Source organism: Falco biarmicus, chromosome 9, assembly GCF_023638135.1.
Source record: "Falco biarmicus isolate bFalBia1 chromosome 9, bFalBia1.pri, whole genome shotgun sequence".
Classification (NCBI taxonomy): domain Eukaryota; kingdom Metazoa; phylum Chordata; class Aves; order Falconiformes; family Falconidae; genus Falco; species Falco biarmicus.
Window position 1 is genome coordinate 31196249 of NC_079296.1, and position 20622 is coordinate 31216870.

At 42.5% G+C, this 20622-nt stretch overlaps 1 protein-coding gene across 2 annotated transcripts; it reads right to left on the minus strand.

Moving 5' to 3' along the window:
* Positions 1–1312: 1312 nt before the first annotated feature.
* FAS (Fas cell surface death receptor) lies at positions 1313–15467 on the minus strand. Of its 2 annotated transcripts, XM_056350992.1 has the most exons (10): positions 15330–15408; positions 11304–11340; positions 7745–7910; positions 6985–7119; positions 4891–5002; positions 4330–4394; positions 3915–3992; positions 3711–3781; positions 3218–3242; positions 1313–2401 (listed from the first exon to the last, which is right to left on the minus strand). In XM_056350992.1, the coding sequence occupies exons 3-10, from the start codon at positions 7851–7853 to the stop codon at positions 1986–1988; spliced, it is 1011 nt and encodes a 336-aa protein (XP_056206967.1). In that variant the 5' UTR covers positions 7854–7910; positions 11304–11340; positions 15330–15408; the 3' UTR covers positions 1313–1985. The 2 variants fall into 2 exon arrangements, with proteins under 2 accessions (XP_056206967.1, XP_056206966.1); XM_056350991.1 differs by lacking the exon at positions 11304–11340 and having other exon boundaries at positions 15330–15467.
* Between the last annotated feature and the right edge of the window lie 5155 nt (positions 15468–20622).

Here is a 20622-nt window from a genome sequence, read left to right on the forward strand (position 1 = left end):
CACAGCTTGCACCAATGCTATGCTGCTTTTCTGAAAGGCAGACATTTTCTTTCCCTATACATGTAGAACCTGGCCAAAACATGGCAACGAGCAACACTCCGTCATAGCATGTCAGATCTGTATGCAACACAGTCATTTACTACAATGCTATGCCTTAACCAGTCCATAGCTGCACAAGGCTGGTGCACGGCTATTAAACCATTCAGCTACAGCAGCTTGAAGGTTTTCCTTTGAAAAGCAGCACAGTGCAGGAATTTTGTCAGCACAGTAGTGGCAAGCTGACACTTAGGAAGACATTTTAAAAATGCAGAAAGGTTAGAGGCAAAAGGCTCCAAAGTGCAGTGGAAGGTTTTTCCAAGTGCTTAGCATCTATGTGGTGCTCAAGAGCTGTACAACCTAAACTGGCTCTGGGCTTGGCAACAAAGCACGTTCTGCATCCTTCAGACCTTTACCAGGTCAAGTCTTAAAGTTTTTGAAGCTAAGCAGGACTTGCCTTTCCTGTCAGGCTCCTGCTTGACGCCATCCATGATTTCTAGCCGTTTTCAAGGGCCATGCACTGCTCTCCCAGGCACCTCCTCTAGCAAGTGACCTTTTGGAGCAGTCCCACACAGCTGTGGGTGCCCAGCATTGCCTGGGGGTTGATTGCCAGCACCTGGCACCCTGCTGCCAGACCTCTCCTGCCCTTTCCACACCCCTGGGGCCAGGTGGCAGCAATTGGACCCTACCAGCTACACCGGCACACCTTGGCTGGCAGGTAGGAGCAAGTTCAGGCAAGTCTTTTCATGTTTTGGCCAAGTCTCCATACTGGCTGGTAATTCTCTCTAGGGAACTGATGGCAGATCCAAGTAAGAAAGCCATTCTGCTTACTGGGTGACCTGGAAAAATCAAGCCTTTACATTGAGGTCTCCTCTTTTGTAAAAAGATTTTGTGGGACTTCCCATAAATGGGTGTGCAAGTGGGAAAGGCTTTGATGCAAAGCAGCCAGCACTGCAGCTCCTTTGGATTTAGGAACTGAGACCTCTGTGAAGGAAGAAAGGTAAGGTGATTTTTTTCAGGAGAGTGATCTCCCTTTGTGTGATTTACTAACCTGAGTAAAAGAAAACCTAAAAATGGCATCTGTATGTTGCATGAGAAGAAGGAAAGACCTGGTGGTTTTGTTGTACCAGTTCCTGCATTAGAAAAGCTAGTTGCATGCATGCATGTGGAGACTTCATGGCTTCTGCAGGTTGCCTTCCAAAAATCATGGTTCTGCTGTGTTGCTTCAGTTTCTGCTTCTTTGAAGGATTGTGACATTTGAAAAGACTTGCAATCATTGTAGAGAACAAGGGAAATAATATTTTTTACTTAGCCCTGGGAACTTCTGCATAGAAAACTTGCACATATAGAATACATACATAAATACACACATACATATACAAAACTGTATACACACAGAGGTGCTTTTATAAAAGGGACAATTCCTATTTACAACAGAGAAGAATTTAATTACAGAGCAACACCTATACTCAAAATTAATCAGGTGTATATTATGTAAAATCTTTTTTGTTCAAGTATTCTTCCTGGTATACTTTATAGACTCTTAACACCAGAGTTTTCACTCTGAAAAATGCAACATCCCACAATTTTAATGTAAGCAAAACATTACATCAATTATGTAATGCAGGACCATACATTTGGACTAACCCATTTCTTCAAGTAGCGACTACTACTTCTTTCTTCTTGTAGTGAATCCTATAGCTGGACTCTTATATTATACCTTTTCGTAAATAAGCCATCAAACTTCTCTTCCCACTTCTTAACAACCAAAAAAAAAGTTAAAGCTTTTTTTAAAGGAGAGATACTGTTAAAAAAGTCATAATTGTTTCTTGTTTGTATTATAACTTCTTGAATCCACCAGAACTGCCAATGAAAATGGCATTTTAAAGCTTTGTTGTATTATTAGAAAAATACTAATTAAGTCAGAAATAATTTTAAATGACTCTGTGCTATGTCTCTTCCAAACTACCAGAACATGTTTTACTTAGCTCAGCACTACCATTGTAAGAGTTTCGACCTTCTTGAGTGCAGGTTTTGCTTTGCTCAGTGTCATCATTATAAGACTGTCCCCCTTCCTGACAGCTGGAAATAGCTGCGTTCAGTTTTTCCTCAATTTTATCAGCTGCCGTGCACATTTTAAACTCTCTCAGGCTGTTCATTAGGGTTCTGTAGGCTCCTTTTATCCCATGTCTTTGATACCAGACTTGAAACAGCTTAATCTTCTGTTCAGATGTGTCACTAAAATAATCCCGAACAGTTTGATCTATGACAGGTTCTGGTACTTTGTGATTGCGAACAAATGTCTTGACTTCTTGGAGTGTCATCTCCTCTACGATACCAGCAATATGGCTGCTCAGGTCAATATCTAGAAATGTAAAAGGAAATTAATGATCTTGGTGCTTACGTCTTATTGGTTTTTACCACCTACACTCAGAGCTGATACTTTTCCTGTCCAAAACAGATTAAGTTTCAGGTTTTCATGACTCAGTATGATTTATATGTAATTTTTTACAACATATAGCAGGTCTGCTTTTACATGTTCCTACCAAATGCTAGGTAATTCAAATATTTAGGGTTGCATCTGTATTGCTTTCTACCACTTGAAAGATAATCTCAGTTCCCTCTGTAATATGTTTTGTCCTTCTCTAAAGTCTGGTCATCCCTCATGTACCTGTTTTGCTCAAAACAGTGTTGGGAAAAGTCCTGGAAGAGGACAGGTCTTTCTTGTGATCTAGCCTTGGAGCTTATGTTCATTTCCTATTGTGTGTTACTATTGTGGATTTGCCGTTGAACATACAGTAGGTTTGTGTTTCTGCAATGGCACTGCTGGGTGTGGGACTACCCCAGTATCATCATTATCCGTGAATCTAAAAATCCAGCTTGCTGCCTCCTAGTGTCTGTACCACTGGCAGAACAGAAATTCATCTGTTGTCAATTAGTAATTGCTTCCTATAAAACAGAAATTCTTCCTGAGGCAAAACTTTCATGATACCACTAAATGCCTTAATAAACACAATATGAGCTGGCATTTCTTTAATAAGTGTTCACTGTTGTGCTAGAATGACGGCCCTAGGCAGTGGCAAAGTCTACATAAAAATACCCTTTTTTTTTTTAGTGTAGGATTTACATGTCTGCATTTTTTTTGCTTCTACTGAATTTTGAGAAATTACTTGTCTCTTACCTGTGTATATGAGAGGTACATTCTCCTGAAAAGAGAAGCAAGAGAGAAATGAGTAGAAACAAGTTTTGTAAAGCACCAGGCTTGTATAAGAGGATAAACACATTTCAAGACACTTGACTTCTGTAAGTTTCCTTTAGTTTTCTCCATGATTCCCCTGTTTTACGAGCGAGGGAATCAAAAGAGGTCTGTCTGTCCAATCTGACTTGGATAAGCTTGGGGAATCACTTCACAATTGCCATTGCCTAAAAGTATGCATGGAGACAGGTACCCTGAGTTTTTCTCAGGGTACCCTGGTTTATGAAGTGTAAATCCCAAATAGATAATACAGGGTTTCTCCTACTTCTCCCAAAAGTGTCCTCATGGTGAAATTTACTTCATTAATGTCATAGAAGAGAGGCATGCATGTGCTTGGGGAGTCCCAGTGTAATTTCAATGGAACAAAGTTCCTTGCATGAAGCTGAGTTTTTTTTGTGATCTAAGCGACAATACTTACATAAGAAGCCTCTGGTTTGGGGACTGCTTCACCTGGGTTCTTGCTAGTACGACCCTCCTGTCTTCTCTTGTCTAAAACAAAAAAGCATTTTAAAAATCTAGGACAGAGTATATGTCTCCTCTAACTTTATATTCTTGGAGTCCAGATCTGAATAAGCAGTTGAATGTCTTACTCAAAGTATGACAGGAATAGGGAATCACTTACACCAGAATATTGCTCCAGCTACTGGTAGTAGCAGTAACACAATTATGAAAGCAGTGGCCCACCATGGCATTCCTGTTTCTGTTGGAACATTGAAAACATTACACAAAAGTTAAGTCAAGAAATGCAATATAGCAACATTGTGTCAGGTTAGAAAAGCCTTTCTCTTGTCTCATAATGGCAGAAGCTATCTCCTTTTTAAAGCGTTGCTTATCATGAGCTGCCCCTAAAAAGGAGTAATAGCTCCTAGGTCTGCACAGCAATCAATGGAAAAGAGCAATCATGCTCCACAGGTCAGTACAGGGCCCAGCAGATATGATGCCCTTGGCTGTCAGGGATCACTGTGTGGAAGAGTACAATTGCAATGGCCTCTCAAAAGAAAGCACATGCTAGACCGTGCTAGGTTTTAAAATGGTACCTTTTATTCCGCACACAGTGTCTGAAGTGGAAGTACATTGTTTTTCAACTACGCCACTTTCACATCTGCAGAAAACATGAATAAAAAATATTATGGGATTTGTTTCTCTTTATAAACTGTCAAGAAAGCAAATCAAAATCTTCTAGCTTGTGTTATCAGCTAAATATTTCATATATCAGAATCTTGGAGTTTGGAATTTAATAGGTATGAAAATGGTTTGGAAAGTTATGGGAGTGGAAAAAGGTGTGGAAATGATTTTCTAGATATTAACAGCAGATCTCGCTGACAACAGGAAAGCTCAGATACTTTTCAATAAATGCAATGAAGTATGCACAGACTTGGATGTATACAAGTGCTTCTGCGTGCCTTTGGAAAGCCTGCGTGGATTTAAGTTCAGTTGACTGAGCTAAGTCAACTCAACAAGCTAAGTGCAAAGGAAAACTAGTATGTTTTCCCTCAGGTTATACATTACCTTAGCCCCTGTCTTGAAACTAGCTGGGAAAAAAGTGTGATAACATACAATATTAAACTTGATATTTAATGATGAAGGCATAAACTTACACGCTACATGGATCGCAATGCCTGCATGGTACAGAAGAATTGCAAAAATGGTTCTTTGCACAGGTGCATTCTGTGTTCTGTGCTGGGGTACAGTTCTTTGCAACCGCCAGACCTGAAATAGATTTCCTGAAGTTTGTTAGTTTGAAAAAGCAGGCCTTAAAAGCAGGCCTCTCCTCACAAGCTTGTCCTCGGACTTAACGTGCTTTTAGCTTTACCACTGCTGGCACTGGTGAGGCTTAATTGTAAGAACAAGTAGCTTTTATAAGGCAGTCCTGCTGCCAGGGCACTGCAAATACAGAGATGGCAAAGGGACCTCTGCTGGCCGAGAGTTTGAAACACTGACCGCACAAAAGCACTCCGGAAGAGAACTCTTCTGGCACTGCCAAACGTTGTCAGCTGCTTTTTCCCATTCAGAAGCATAAAGCCAGAAGGAAACTCAGAAGATTACATCACCCATCTCCCTGCTTGATTTCAGAGACAGGTTCTCTATTCTTCCTGACAGACAACAAGTTTTATGTCTTGAGGACCTACAATGGTGAGGAATTCTACTGTCCCTTTTTAGCTAACATATTCCCTGCTTAAATATCAAAATAAGTGAATTAATTTTCTCCTACCCTCAGTGTATATGATTAAACTATCTCCATCTATTATTTCTGCGTTAAAATTACTATAAATGTCTACCTACTAGAAAAGCTATTTTCATAAGCATATAGGAACAGAAGTGAATTTTTGAGTTATCGCATTCAGTGCCCTGCTGCAATGGGAAACCATGTTATCTTTAAAAATTTGATGAAGCTCTACTGTGGAATCAGTGCTGAAGCCATTCACAGAAATACTGAATTTGAACAATCCCAAGAATGGTTCTAATGGAACTTCAGTGGTAATTTTCCTCCTGCCTAATGTTTTCTACTGACTTCTCTTTACATTATTGTCCATGGGATAATGTGACTACTCATCCCATTACCCTTTTTCTTTTCCCCTGCAGTTTAATTGTGGCACTGTACAAAATATTGAATTGTTTTGCTCTCCTCAGCTTCATTACCCATCCAAAAATGCTTATTAAAATAGCTAATGAGAGAAAAATTTCTATGAATATGGAGGCATTACACAAAGGGGAAAGCACTAAAGATTGATATTCCAAAAGAATATCCATTCTTCTGAGAACAACCATATTGGAGTTAAGAGCTGTCTCTCCACTCACCAAACTCAATTTTGGATATGATGAATGCAGAACTATCATTCCCTAAATCCAAGTATACTAGAATTACAGGACAGCTGGTAGAACTGGTAGGAGATCAGTTTAATGGATTTTAAAAAAAAGCCATCTATTATGGGTATTTATGCAACAGGTAGTGAATTTCTGGATCCTGGTGACCCCCAGCAGGTTCATGTACAAAGGGTTCATAAACAGATACTAAAACGACTAGGTGGGGATGGACTTTCTACCGTCCTTTCCCACAACTGTGGATGCTGTAGACTTGTAGGGACCAGACCACCGAAAGTAGACAGGTTTGTTTTGTGTTTTCTCTAAATAGCAGCTCTTGCCTCCACTGCTGAATGCAGAATACTGGGGCAGGTGGACCACTGGTCTGATCTGGTAGGGCATGCATCGTAGTCTTGAAATTTGACCCTATATCCCATACAGTGTCTTGAATGTATACAAGTCATCACTCTACTAGCTCCAGCAGTTTTAAGTAATACCATTAATTACATGAAAGACTACAAAAGAAACCATTGGGAATTTTCTCATGCCTGCTTCTTACAACATCTCTCTTCTTTTAAGTAGAGGGCAAAGAAGAGAGACAGCTTTCCTCCCTGGACCCTAACCAGTTTGTATAGGGTCTGCTTTGCAAGGAGTGCTTTGGCTGAGCAAAGGCAGATATAAGGAGAAATAATGGACCAACAAAGCTTGTTCTTCCTACTTTGTGCTTGACAAAAGGGAACTGGAGGATAAACTTATGACACTTTCACAAAATCCTTCACACACTACATTTTAATCTGCATGCTACCCACTATTCATGGATTGTGGAGACTTTTCAGTCAAATCTCGTATGAAAAAAGTCATTGCTAGGGTTGCTGTTTCTATAGACATACCAAATATGCTGTCACATGAATGGCATCTCAAACACTCATCCAAATCATTGACGTGATCAATGTACTCCTTTCCATTTTCACACGGAACACAGTGTTTGCTGATATTTGTTGGGCAGTTGATATTTTTAACAAAACCTGTACAGACAAAAAACCAATAATTAAGATTTGTAATAACTTTGGGCAGAAGCCATCAGCTGTATGACCTATGCCAGATTAATCCCTAATACTTTTTTATTTACAGATATGGACAGAATCTATATTCTTTCTAGATCTATATTTAGATCTATTACAATAATCTAATAGATCTATATAATAATCTATATATTTATATGCTCTTCAGGAATGTAGTACACAAAATCTGATTATCCCCCTTCTTCCTCCAATTTAGGATTGAAGGAGAACACACCAAACAAAACTGTACATGCAAAACTGGAAAACCCTCGAATATATGGAGTCTGGTAGGCAAAAGCCTGTGCTTGCACTTTTTTAACCTCTTTCAAAGATGTGTATGTAATTCTTCGCTCTTTCGTGACAAGCATGTTATGTGAGAACTACTACCTGTAGTGAAGGGTGCCCTGAGCTCAAGACATACTTTTGAACTATATACTGTCCTGTAATAAAGATACAGCTAGGACAAAGCATTGCATCCAGGAAACCACAGTATCCCAGTATCCCACTCAGATATCCCAGCAGAAAGCCATTATGCATGTTGTGGCTTTCACTCTTAATGACTTCTCAACAGTCTTCTAGCGATACTCACCACGTTTACATTTCTTGCAACACTGAGCACCTAAATTGTATTCATCCTGATTACACTTAATTTCTCTCTTAGCAATGATCGTCCTTGTAATTAACTTATTGTATGCCATGTGTATTGGAGCTTCAGTATCATTTTTACACTGTGTTTCAATAATTAAGTTAACAACCTAGGAGAGAAGACAGCAAGTTATACAAAAAAACTGTCAAGGACTGTAGCTGTGTTTAACTACTAGCACAGAGTTACATCAGTACTGTTACTTTATTGCTAAACATACCAATATTCACCCCCTCATTAGAGTTGTTCTTTACTTCGGAAGAGTTAATGGATAATGAGGACACAAATTAAATTTAATGCCATCAACCCTACTGCTACGGGTACTGATAGTTTGAACATTAATGCTTGAGAACAGGCCCATGCACCTCAGCTGTAACAGATGACCTCATATGCCCAATCATAGTGCAAAGCAAAGGAGCTCCCATTATTTTCTTGAAGAGCTTTCTCTGCCTCAAGTGGCTGTGCCTAAGTCTGCCCTTTCTTAGCCAGTAATAATAATTTTCTGTACAGAACTAAGGAAGTTCAAATGCTACCTTTCTTAATTTCTTGCTGCCCTACTGTTGCTTGCAAACTGAACAGTGTTAATGCCTTTGAAGAAAAAATGGGATGTTTTGATATCAGCCAGAATACCCGATTCCTAAAATGATCTTGTTCTCACTTTGTTTCCCAATTCAATTATTTTTCTCCTTAGTAGATGATACCTGTATATTCCTGAAAGAAGTATCACTCTCCTTTCAAATTAATTTACACCCTGATCCATTTCTTTGAATCTCTGTCAAGTTAAAATTCATAAAGCTTGGGGTTTTTATTTTTTTCCTGTTACTAGTCAATAGTAACTTTACCAGCCATCACTGTCCTGCCTCTTTTTGTGATAGTAAGAAAGCACTGTGGACCAGAGGCCAAACCATTCTTTTTTCTCTATTTTCAGAGTAAGGCAGGAAAATGAGAAGGCTAGATCTGCTATAGTTTTAATTGCTCTTGGCAATGGTTTGTAGGGAATTCTGTATATACTTTGCATGCACTAAGTACGAGATGTCTATATAATGGAGCGATGTAGTGCTTGTTGGCTGGAGAGCCAGATTCCCTCCTAGAAATACTATTATGCAGCGCAGCCTGCCTTTACTTAACCTAATTTCTGCTGATAGTTTGGAGTGATTTGAACATTTTCATGACCTATTTTACTTGTGTTTTACTGTGTGGAGCTGTAACAGAAAAAATTAAGATAATCCTTGTCCTGAAGAGTTTGAAGTCTTAGAACGTCTAAGCTGAGCTCTCTGTTCACTGTTCTTGCTCCTCTTTTTAATTAAAAAAAATAATTGTTTTGTGTTTTACAAACGACTCATATATACATTGTGAGAGATGGTGAGGAATGGGGGGAAATGATGCCTGAGAAGGAATGGAGCAATGCTACTGTCCTTGGCAAAATGAAAGAACAGGCCAAGTTATGAAGAGAGGGGTGGCACGGAACCTTTTCTGGAAGGGACATTAGTGGACAATGAGGTACAATGCAAAGAAGCTGCCAAATACAGTAGTGCACTGCATGGACTCAAAGTCATAGCGATTGCAGATTCACTCATGTTTTAAATCAGCATGCAAAACACCTTAACTAGAATAATTTAATTTTAATTTTGTCTTGGATGAAAGAGGTTAATTCTGAATGGTTGGATATTGTTGAACACTTTCGTGGTTTAATAGAAATTTGACTGTATCTCAACAAGGGACATACGTATTTAAGGAATTCACTAATAATTTGAGGACTGGTTATTTTTATTTTTACACTTCCTCCCACACCAGAGGGTGATATTTAATGGCTGATTAATTCAATCTTTGTGATTTTTTTGTGAAACTGCTTGGATGCTGACTGTAACTTTTTAGTTAGATCCATAAAACTAATTATCTAATTTAACTTTCTGAAAAATGGGTTTGGATTTCAAACTGGGCTCTCAAGTGAAGGAAGCATTATCTGTGGCTAATTAATTGAAGTAACCAGTATGACCGCTGTCTGCTGAGTTCTACAGGTAGCCACTTCTTTTGATGCTCTAGTCTATTCAGAGGTAGGAAGGTGAAAAGCATTTTCTTTTCTTAGAAGCCCTCTGTTTTAAAATCTATATAATATTAGTAACTAGACTAAAATTAAGAAGACCTTTCTTTGCACCTGGAGGAGAAGCTTCACATGCTAAGAAACCAGTTTAGTACTTGAGAAGCTGAAGGTATGGATGCTCAGCCTGTCACTTCCCCCATTCAGCAGTGCTGCTCTCTTCCTTTGCTGCCCAGGCTTCACCAAGTCCCATTATAATAATATTAAAAGTTTAAAGTTAATGTAAGGCCTTAACAGAAGCCGTCAAATGCATGTGCCAAATCAGCATAACTTGTTTTCCTTTTTGGCATAGAAAGTCTGATTAAAAAACGATTAATAAAATGTAGTCAGGGACATGTGTCCTGTCTGGTTTGGCTTTCTCTGAAGCAGGGTGAAGCCCTGCACCTCCATTGCTCCTCTGCCACACGTTGGATGGGGCCATGGGAGAGGACAGGCACAAGACAGCACCAGGGGGACGTGTGTTGCCCCAGCTCAGAGCCAGAGTATCGTGATGCCCTGCCTGCCATGGGGCCTTGGCCAGCAGAAGAGTCTGGAAGTGAGTGGCCACCAGGGTGGGGATGCCCTGAGACAAAATGACAGAGATGGATCTTTGGCTGCCCCAGGAAAGCCAATGGTGCCAGAAGGCTTCCAGCCCTGAAGGCAGGTGGTGCAGCTGGGGCCAAGGCAGATGCCATTCATGGCGTGGGGAAGTGACTCCACCTCCCCACACGGATGGAGGAACTGACTCAACAGGGTGAGCAAGAGGAGCGGCGCCAGCCCCGCTGCCTGCGCTGCTCAGAGCAGCCTGCCCCGCAGCCAGGGCTCCGCTCCCCCTCCTCACCTGCCCTGGCAAAGCTCTGCACTCACAGGGGCACCCTGGGTCCTGCTTTTGGCATGCAGATCTCCCCTTTTTAGATCGGAGAAGTCAACCCATTTTTGGTGGGCTGGTGGAAAAAGACCCTGGGCAGCAGTAAAGAGAAGAGGGAGTGTGAAGATTACCACAGCCCTAGTGCACCCACAGACAGTACCTGGGCACAGCAGAGAAACTGAATGGCACTGGCAAAGCACAGAGCATGCACAAAGAAAGAAAATGTCCAGAGAATCACGCAGAAAATGGGATATAATGAAGAAGGAACCACCTTTCTAAATGACTAATACCAGTAAAACTAAAAAGGGTTTCTTCTGTGTTTACTGAACGCCTGCAATCACAGTGCATGATCAGAGTTCCCTCACGCAAACAAACTGCTCTGCCTCTTGCTTATGCTTTTATACAAATGAGCTATGCTGATACCGTGACAGGGAACAGAAATACAGGTCTTTCTGATGGAAGCCCTTCGCTGTCGCTCACAGAGATGAACTTCCTGGTATGCTTACAAGAAGTGGGGATCACTTCTCAGAATGACACTTTAAGCAACACCAAATACCTACACTGGTTCTGCTTGCAGGGATGTCTTACACCACCTTCCTGAGAAATGAGTGAGAAAACCGTTGAGATTTTTCAAAGCAACACCCCAATTTTTTTCAAACTTTTTTTCTCCTCCTGGATTTGCACCCTCTTAAAAGCAGTCCGTTTGCTATGTACACATTTTGGTGTGTCTTGGGGGTGGGGTGGGGGGGACATCAATAGTCACTAGCTTCCTGCACACACCTTAATTGTCTTTGTTGTCGCTGAGCAGTGAGCAGTCATAGCGGAAAGAAAGCACTTCGGGGGCTTTACAGAGGCGGGGTGATAGGTACTTTTTTATGATGTGTACGTTCAAACAGCAGCTGTACGTTTTCAGCCTAAAATGACTCACAGAGGCTGTCTTCTACCTTTCTCATCTTAATCTAAAAAGTAGTTGTCACATCTAAATGGATAATGGATATCTAAATGGATTATGAACTAAGCAGTCAATGGTAATAAAATCAACCAATCAGGGATATCTAACGGTAGCAGCATCCACAAAAATTATCACATGAGCCCAAATATTTTGGTTTCTTTCATTCTGCATTGCCTAGGCACCTAAGAGAGCTTTCTACCTTCTCCCTCTCCTTCACTCCATATACAGAGTCCTCCAAATGCTTTCACCAACAAGCATCTGCTAAGGAGACTTATAAAATTTGGTTTCATCTGTGTCCCCAGGGCAGAGTGACAGGGACTTTAGTTTCTTTGAAAACTCATGTCATTTTGGGATTCTCAGGCCTATGATTCTTCCTGTATCAGAGTTCATAACAGGTCAACTTCCTTTAACTGAAAAGTTTTAGCAGATGTACATTATGGGGATGTAATCTCAGCTTTGGAAGTATGTGAACGTGTTATTTGCATACAGGACTTTTTAAAGCTTTACAGCTTTTAACCCTGAGAAAGAACAAGTCTCTGCTTTCTCCCGTTATCTTTATAATACATTTTATTTTTAGCAAACCACTTCTATTTCTAATTCATAGACACCTATGGATGAGAAGAAGGTTGATGCCTTCAGAACTTGGTGGCCTTTTTCTACTCCACATGTGTTACATGTGCATGAGCTCATCAGGGGTTTTCTAAGTGTTAAAAAAAGGAGGGTGTGGGATTTTTCTTGCTTTTTTGCCTAGTGGGAGCTGAGGCAAACTTTTAACTCATTTTCTGAGTTTTTATTTGCTTTTGGTATTTTTGACAAATGATTACTGGAGTTAACTCCATTTTAACAGTATTCTATGTATCTCCCTTGTGCTAATTCTGTCAGGATGGCTTTTAATTTCACACTTCTTGTGAAGATGATTCTCTACCCCAGTTCTTTTACTATGATAAGTAATTACTGCTTCCAATCTCTCCAGTATAATTTTCATTTTCCCCCTTTTGTGTTCTAAAATCTGTTATGAGAAGGATCAAAAGAATCCATTTCCATTTTCCGAAGCCCAGCAATGGGAGCTGATGTTGCCTCACAACTAGAAGCATCCTGAACTTCTTAAGATTTCAAGTGAGATGCATGTGTTCGGTGCCTGTGAGAGTTAAGAAACCTCAGTTACTGTCCAGTGTTTTAAAATAGTCACTGTCCAAATTCAGTACATTACTATCTCACATCTCAGGTGACTCACATACAAATTATGGCATTATATTGGTGTGTGTGTGTACGGTTGGTCATTTTACGGGGTTTCTTTTTGTTTTTAAGAGTACTGTACTAGTGAACATCTAATGAACACTGTACAATTTGGGAGAGTTGCAGCAATATTAACAGCTCCCACCTCACTTTGATGTTGTGACTAGGGATGAGTAAGAGCTGGACAGTGCAGAAACTAAGCAGCTCTTGCCCCTTTTCCTTTTGTAACACAATACAGCTTTCTTGTTGGCACTTTCTCTTTGTTCAATGAGTTGCCTCAAAGATAAAGGCAGTTAACTGTGGAAACAGGCACAAGACGAATGTTTCCAGAATTAGGGCCCTTATACTTTTCACTTGAGTCTTGGGTCATCCCATGACTTTATGGCTGTTTATGCATACATATTTAAACATGTGCATTAGTTGTCTGGGAAATGAGAAAGAAGGGTCAGTGCAGTAATGCAGGATCCTGTTTTAAAAGGTACGTTTTCTCAATTTCCAGAAAACTGCCTGCTTTGTAGTCATATCAGATAATTACAGAATATTTAGATAACACTTCACTCTCTTAAGATGACCTATTCCTTTAGAGCGTGTCTCTGAGTGGTGTGTGGTTTTGTGGCTTGTTTTACAAGGTAAACTTAAGATGTTTTCTAACTGCATAGGTCATTGCTGTTTTGCACAACTATCCCTACAACTGCTTCTACTTTAGTGCAGCATGGAGTTCCTTGCAAAATTGACGTCTCATTCAACAAACTGCTTCCAAGTTCTGGTTTAATCAAATTAGTATGTAAAATGCTGCCCAGGTGTACTGCTTTATAAGTATTGGAACAACATGCTACTAAAAATATATTTAAAAAAAAAAATAGAAAGTATGTAGAGTGCTACAGTCTTTCCAAGGGAAAGACTGAAATTTGGGAACAAGTGGAAGACAGGAATAGAAATTATATTTGTTCTCTGGAAACAGTGTGTTAAAATATTTTTTTAATCTTGACTTATATTCTGAATAGTTCCAAGATTCTGAGCTACACTGACACTGGTGCCCGTTGTCTACTGCTTCTGTACCGGATATACACTTTTGTCAGTAGATGAAAATCCTTCTTTGTATTTAACTGTGCTCTGGTGCTTTGTGCAGGAGTGTGGATATAGTGCTCTGAATCACTTTAAATAGTTTACTATCTGTTATTTAGTAAATGAGATCAGAATTTGAGTAGTTTTTATCTTAACACCCGATTTTAACCTGCCAAACCCGAAAGAAAACTGCATTCCTTAGCAACGTAACCACACTGTGAAGAGACTTTGAACGTGCACTCCATCCAGTGAGTTCTCTCTGAAGTAGGTGAGAGCTGGGGTTGGCGAAGCGATGTATATCGCATCCGCGCTTCCGGGCAGGTCATGGCTCTGCTGTGCTGCCCGCCTTACTGCCGCCTGCCCTAGCCCCGCGGGGCTGCCGGCGCGCGGGCAGAGCCATACACCCGCGCCCCAGGTCTCCTGCCCAGAGCTTGCTGCCACTGCAGCTCATGGCCTAACGCACCCGTTCCAGAGCAGATGCCTGTGCTCCGGACACTGAGATACCTCCTTACCTTCCTTGTTGGCAGGAGCCCTTCAAACTATGAGTGTTGGCGAAGGTGACTTTCCTGGTGCCGGTCAGACACGTGACCTGAGCCATGAAGCTGCAGAGCCTCGTACTGTGCTTGGGGGATGATCAGGACAAGAAGGGAAGGCCCTGCCCGACTACTGATGATGAATGCTGCGTTTGGTGCTGTCGGGCTTGGACAGCTTCTCCAGGTTTTCCTGGGGCCGCTGTCAGCAGCGCTTCATAACTTCTCCGCCACAGGTATTTGTTTTTACATTGCCTTACCGGATCCCTTCGGCTTGGATTGCTGAGGTGCAAGTCAGCTCCCACCAACGCGGTCTTTGTGCGGGCAGATACCTCACCGTGCTGAACCTGCCCTGCCAGCGTCTCTGGCTGGCCCTGGGTGGCTGCGGACCGAGGCCAGCGCCAGCCGTCCCGGGCCCCGCAGCGAGGGCACACGGCCCGTGTCCCCGACAGCCACCGGCACCCGTGTCCCCTTTCTGTCCCGCTGCTCCTCCGCAGCGCCCGCCTCCCCTCACCTGGCACCCTAGGAAGCGACTGTAGAACCGTAAAGTGCCTGAACTCGAAGGTGGTTTTTGTAAAAGGAAAAAAAAAACCAAACCCGCCTAAATGAATTGGCTGAAATGTCGGAAAAAAATTCGCTGCGGCCGGCGCCCCCCGGGAGCCAGGCAGCGCCCCCCGGGAGCCAGGCAGCGCCCCCCGGGAGCCAGGCAGCGCCCCCCGGGAGCCAGGCAGCGCCCCGCGCCCCCGCCCGGCCACCCCGCTGCGCCCGCCCCGGCCCGCTCGCCCGCCCGGGCGGACACTTACGAGGAGCAGGGTCAGGGCCCCCCGCGCCATGCCGCCGCTGCCCAGCGCTCTCCCGCACGCTCCGGCAAAGTGAAAGCGGCTGGTCGCGGCGCGGCAGCTCCCCTGCCCCCGTCCCTGCCCCAGCCCACGCCCGGCTCCTCCCATGTTGGTAAACATGGCGCGGGCCCGCCCCCGGCCTGGCCCCGCGGCGGCGGCGCTGCCCTCTGCCCGCAGGTGACCGCGGCGGGGCAGGCGGGGCAGCCCAGCCCGGGCGGGGGCCCCCAGCGCCCCCGAACGCCCCCGCGGGCCGGGCCGTTGTGCCCTGCGCCGAGCTCCGCTCCGCCAAGGGGGGGCCAGGGCTCGCCGGCCCCGGTGGGTGCGCTGGGCTGTGGGCTCGGCCTGCGAACGCCGGGCACGGCCCCGGAGCAAAGCGCGGCGGGCTGCGGGCTGGCCGGGAGGCGTGTGCCTCCTGTGCTCCAGCTGCGGCGGGGGCGGGGGCAGAAACTCCGGTTCGGTGCCACTGGCAAGGACAGGCTTGCGGCAGCGAGCCCCGGACCGCTAGGAGCAGAGCAGCCGCTGAGAACTGGCTACATTTGCTGCAGCAAGACAACTGCCTTCCGCTGTGCTGTTGAAAGGGTTGCTCAGGCCTGTGACTTCTGTTTCGTAGCTATTTACAGTCATTCCTTGTGTTTTTCCTGCAAGCTTTTGGTGGTTGGAAGTGCAGGTCACCTGGCGTCCCCCAGAGCACCAGCAGTAACGCGTTGGCGTCAGCTATCGATACGTGTTTTGATCTTTCAGGTTTTGACATGATGCTGTTGCCTTGGGAAGACCATGGTTGCAGTTGAGCTGGCGTTTTCGTTCTAAGCGTCACTTTTCAGTTGTTTATGACTCAGGTTTTTCAGAAACCCTTCAGATTTTCTGTCGGTATGGCTCTTAGCTGCCATAATAAGCCGAGTTCATAACATCAAAAGATAGCTGCTGTTTTAAATGTTTCAGGCTTTTTAACCACTTCCGGATAAAATGAAATATACTGCTGACACATTTTTAGAGATGCTACCTTTGGAGTATCCTGTAACAACCAACTTTTTGCCTTCCCAGTGGCGGTACCGAGTATGAAGAACGAGGGGCACCTTTCTTGGGTGCAGTGCCTGTGTTACGTGTCTGTAGCTCCTACTGGGCAAACCCCAACCAGTGTGTACCCGAGGCTGTTAATTTTAGCGGAAATTTGCGTGCGGGTAGGGGTGGATGGCTGCTGCAGCAGAAAGCACGGTACAGTTGTTTTCAAATTCATTGCCTGGGGGATTGTAGTTTGTCCTAAACCCAAAACTTGGCATGACTGGGCCCTCAGCAGGCATCACCTAGCATGCAGCAACACTCCTGCGTGCTTCTTGACCTAATTATCTGATATCTTGTGCTCATGTAGTTAATGTCTATTAGGCACATGTGGTTTACACTCTTCCCTGCCCCCCCAGAGGTGTGATGACTGCATGCATATATCTGTTTTGCGGTGGAGAGTGTTTGTCTTGGTAGGGAGCTTTCAGAGACGTTTGAGAAGCCACCAGATTCTTGTCAAAACAATAGTGTTTGCATGTGACTTGGAGTCATACCTCATGTAGTTAATAACTGCAGCTGTTTGGGGTTTTTTATATATATGAAGGATACAAACCAAGAGATAGCAATGGGCCTGGAGGATTTTTTGTTTGTTCTTTGACTACCCTGACTTGGTATGGGCGAGCACTGTAAAGCCGGTGTTTTCATCTTTGCACTGTTCCTTGGGTTGCAGCATATTTTTTTTGGCTGGTAAAAGTAGTAGCCTTGACTATTTTCTTTACTTACCCTTCATCTAAAGCCTAATTCGGATGTCAGTTGGGGAGTGCTAAGCGGGAGTACAAGATGTTGCACTATTTTTCTTATTAGCAGATGGTCTTGCACGTTTCCTAAGATGCAAAGACTGTGGTGGGATCAAACTCTGGCAACAGTTAACACACAGGAGACTGACTTTTTAGTTCCTTTACAATTACACCTTTAAAAATGTAAGGTTTTGGAATTAAAGTGATTTATTTGCTGTGCTGTTTTGATTTTTGTGGGTTGGTGGTTTTCTTGTTGTTGTTGTTCTTGTGTCCACATATATGCACTGGTCATAGGAATTCTGTTCAAGATAGCTGCAAAAAAACCCGAGGAATAATTTTGGACACACATGATCGCAGTGTTCTGGCTTTGAGAGTCACTGAGTTGGAATCTGCATTCATGCCTTAATTGGCATCAAACCTTTTCTTCCCTCTCCAGAAGCCTACTTGCACCTACAGAAACTGACTCCACCAGGGTACTTATGACCTTATGAATTACTAAGTTTTTGCAAAGGCTAATTGAACTAGTCTCTTTAGGTGAAGAAGAATTGTCACGGTGAAATAAAACATGATTGAGGGCCCAGAGGCCTGTGCATTGTATTGGTCTCATCTCAAAATGTTGAATCCATATTTATATTCCAGAGGGAAAATAATTAGGGGAGGGAAAGAACATAAGATCTGACTTACTTTCTACTACTTCTTTCTTGGTTGAATTGTTACAGATTTTTTTACTTTAAATGTACTGTAGGTTTTTGGTTTGTTTTTTCTTGTGGTTTTTTTTGTTTGTTTGTTTGTTTTTTTAATGCTTATTTTGGCATATTGGTGATTATTTAGCAGTTCTTTTGTGCTAAGATTGGGCAATTAATTTAGCGTAACTTAACCAAAGTAGTTCCATCAAACTTAAAATCTCCTTTGACCTACAGCACATATTTGAAGATTATTGTTGCGCAGAAGACTTAATATAATAAATGGGATACCTTAATATAATAAATATAGGAGCTGTTGAATTTGAAAAGAGTTATGAACTCCTCACTACAACTGTCTTCCTGTTGTCTTTGCCTTTTCTTGTCTTGTATATGTTGACACAGTATTTTAACAAATAGTAAATTTTCCTTAAAATGCATATTAGGGGACACAACTGTTGCATTTGGACAACTTAACTTGGCTGAAAAGGGAGGAAAATAGAGAATACAGAATATATGTTTTGGAAATACTTAAAATGAAACATTTTGTTATGTGATCCATGTTTTATAAATAATCTGAAGTTTAAAGAGAAGTGGGATAAAGCTCAAACACTTAATAATCGGGCCCAAACAGTCATTTGTTTCACTTTCTGTCTGCGTTTTGTTTTATTTTGCTTTTCTGGTTTGCCTCTCCCCTCCCTCATATATGTTCAGAACAACCTAATTTTGACTTTTGGTTTGAGTACTAGACTGAGTAATCCATTAGTCGTGCAGCTCTATTGCATCTCCTTCATCCTTGGTTCAAACCTGTTCCATCCTGTGACTCTCACCGCAGGCATCGGATAACCCTGCTGGGAAACGATTGGAGTGGCATCAGTCCTTAAATCATCAGTTCTTATAGGAGTACAGGATTGTGGTGTAATGCTTTACCCTTTGTTTTCCAAATCTTCCGTGAAACTTTAAACTGGTGATCTTCATCCACACACCAGCTGCACCCTTTGCTCTTATGGTCTTGTGGACCAGAAATGATCTGTAGCTGCTCTAACTATTGGCTGACAATTTGAGGTTACCCTTCTCCCTTTCTAAGATACTACTTATAATCACCTGTGGATTAGTGGTGTAGTGAAAGGTTCTTGGTTAGATGATGTGGTAGCGAAGCATTGTATTGGCCCAAACACCCTGTTCTGCAGGTGGAGAAGCTGATCTGGCAGCACAGAAGTGGGAAAGCACTGTGTGATCGGAGCGGTTTATGAACACCCTGTGGGTTTTTTTGTGAGGGTGCTGCATGGTGTTACATCAGATGAGATCAGGGAGTTCTGGCATGCAGCATGCTCCTATTAGAAGCAATAGTGATCTGATAAGCAGGCCTGTGGAGCCATAGATGCTAGTGTTTATCTAAAAAAGCCTCACACTAGCAGCAAGACAGAGTGGAAACACAACAAAACAGAGTGGGATGAAATGGCATGGAAACTGAAACTCGCAGCAAGTCACTTGTCCCCTCTGGCAGTTCTAAAGGTGATTAAAGGAGAATTTGGAATAGTCCCTGTCACTCTAAAAGAAAGATGAAACAGATGTGTGTCCTTTCTCCTGTAATTCAACTTCTTGACACAACCCTGGATCCATGCTTTTGTTCAACAGACCCAGTTTGATGACGTCAATGCATTCTTCACAGCAGGGAAAAAAAAAATCAGTTTTCAAACAAACTGAGCATTTCCTTAGACTAGAAAAGCAAATTGGCTGGATGCCTGGTGGCTCCCACAGCCAATCACTATAACCTTACCATAAATGTAGATGTGTTTCTATCTTAGACTTGATTATGGACATTATTTTAGCCATGGGACCATCCTGTTCCAGTCCTACTCTACCAGTGAGTGCTGAGATCCTGAATGCTGCGATATTTAGCAAATATGTTGCACATTACAAGGGCTCACTAAAAATTTGACTTTGTGACTTGATATATTTTAAATGCATCTCTTCTAAGTATTTTGCAGAGCTCTGTCTTCATCCAGAACATGCAGCAGGCAGCTTAGCTTCAGAGGTTGGCTGGTGCTCTTTTATCTTTTTTTCGGACTGATTGCTCTTAGTTGTTTTTTGAGGATGGTATTACTAATGCTAAGATTATGCTTTATACTTGCAAAGCTTGGTGTACAGCAAAGGCTAACTGTCAAAGGTGTAACAGACACAGTGTAAAAGCTCTTGAGATAATGTGCTAGGGAGGCTAGATGTTCTCTGGAGGTGAGTGAGGAAGTGTTCAAAACTTTTCCCTTCAGGCACTGCCTGGACAGAGCACAGCTGCTTTAGTCTGTGACTAGTATTGGTTTCCTGCGCTTGTGAGTTACATCCAAGGCTGAATCCTTGTACTGAGGATGAGAGGGAAGATCTGTAGAGAAATGTCTGGAGCTAAAAGGTAAATGTGAGTAAAAGGAGGTCTTTAGTTCTGCTTTTAACCTTTGATCTGAAGATGGCAGTAACAGACACGCCAGGTGGCTTTATTTCCGATGTTGAGTAAGTGACAACCAAGCAGCCACCCTTCAAGGAAAAAAGTTTTCATAACAATTTTAAAATTAACTAAGTCAATTTTTATTAAAGGTGGTGATGGGGAGGAGAAGCTAAAGGAAACGTTTTTAAAAGAACTTGGCATACTACAGTCAATCAGGATTTCTGAAACTGTAAGAAGTATTACATCTTTTGGGATTTAGTTTCACCAGTTTGCTTTGCTCTGTCACACTCCTGTTTCTGCGATATCATCTCACAAGTGGGACTAGTACTCTCAGATAAAGCAAT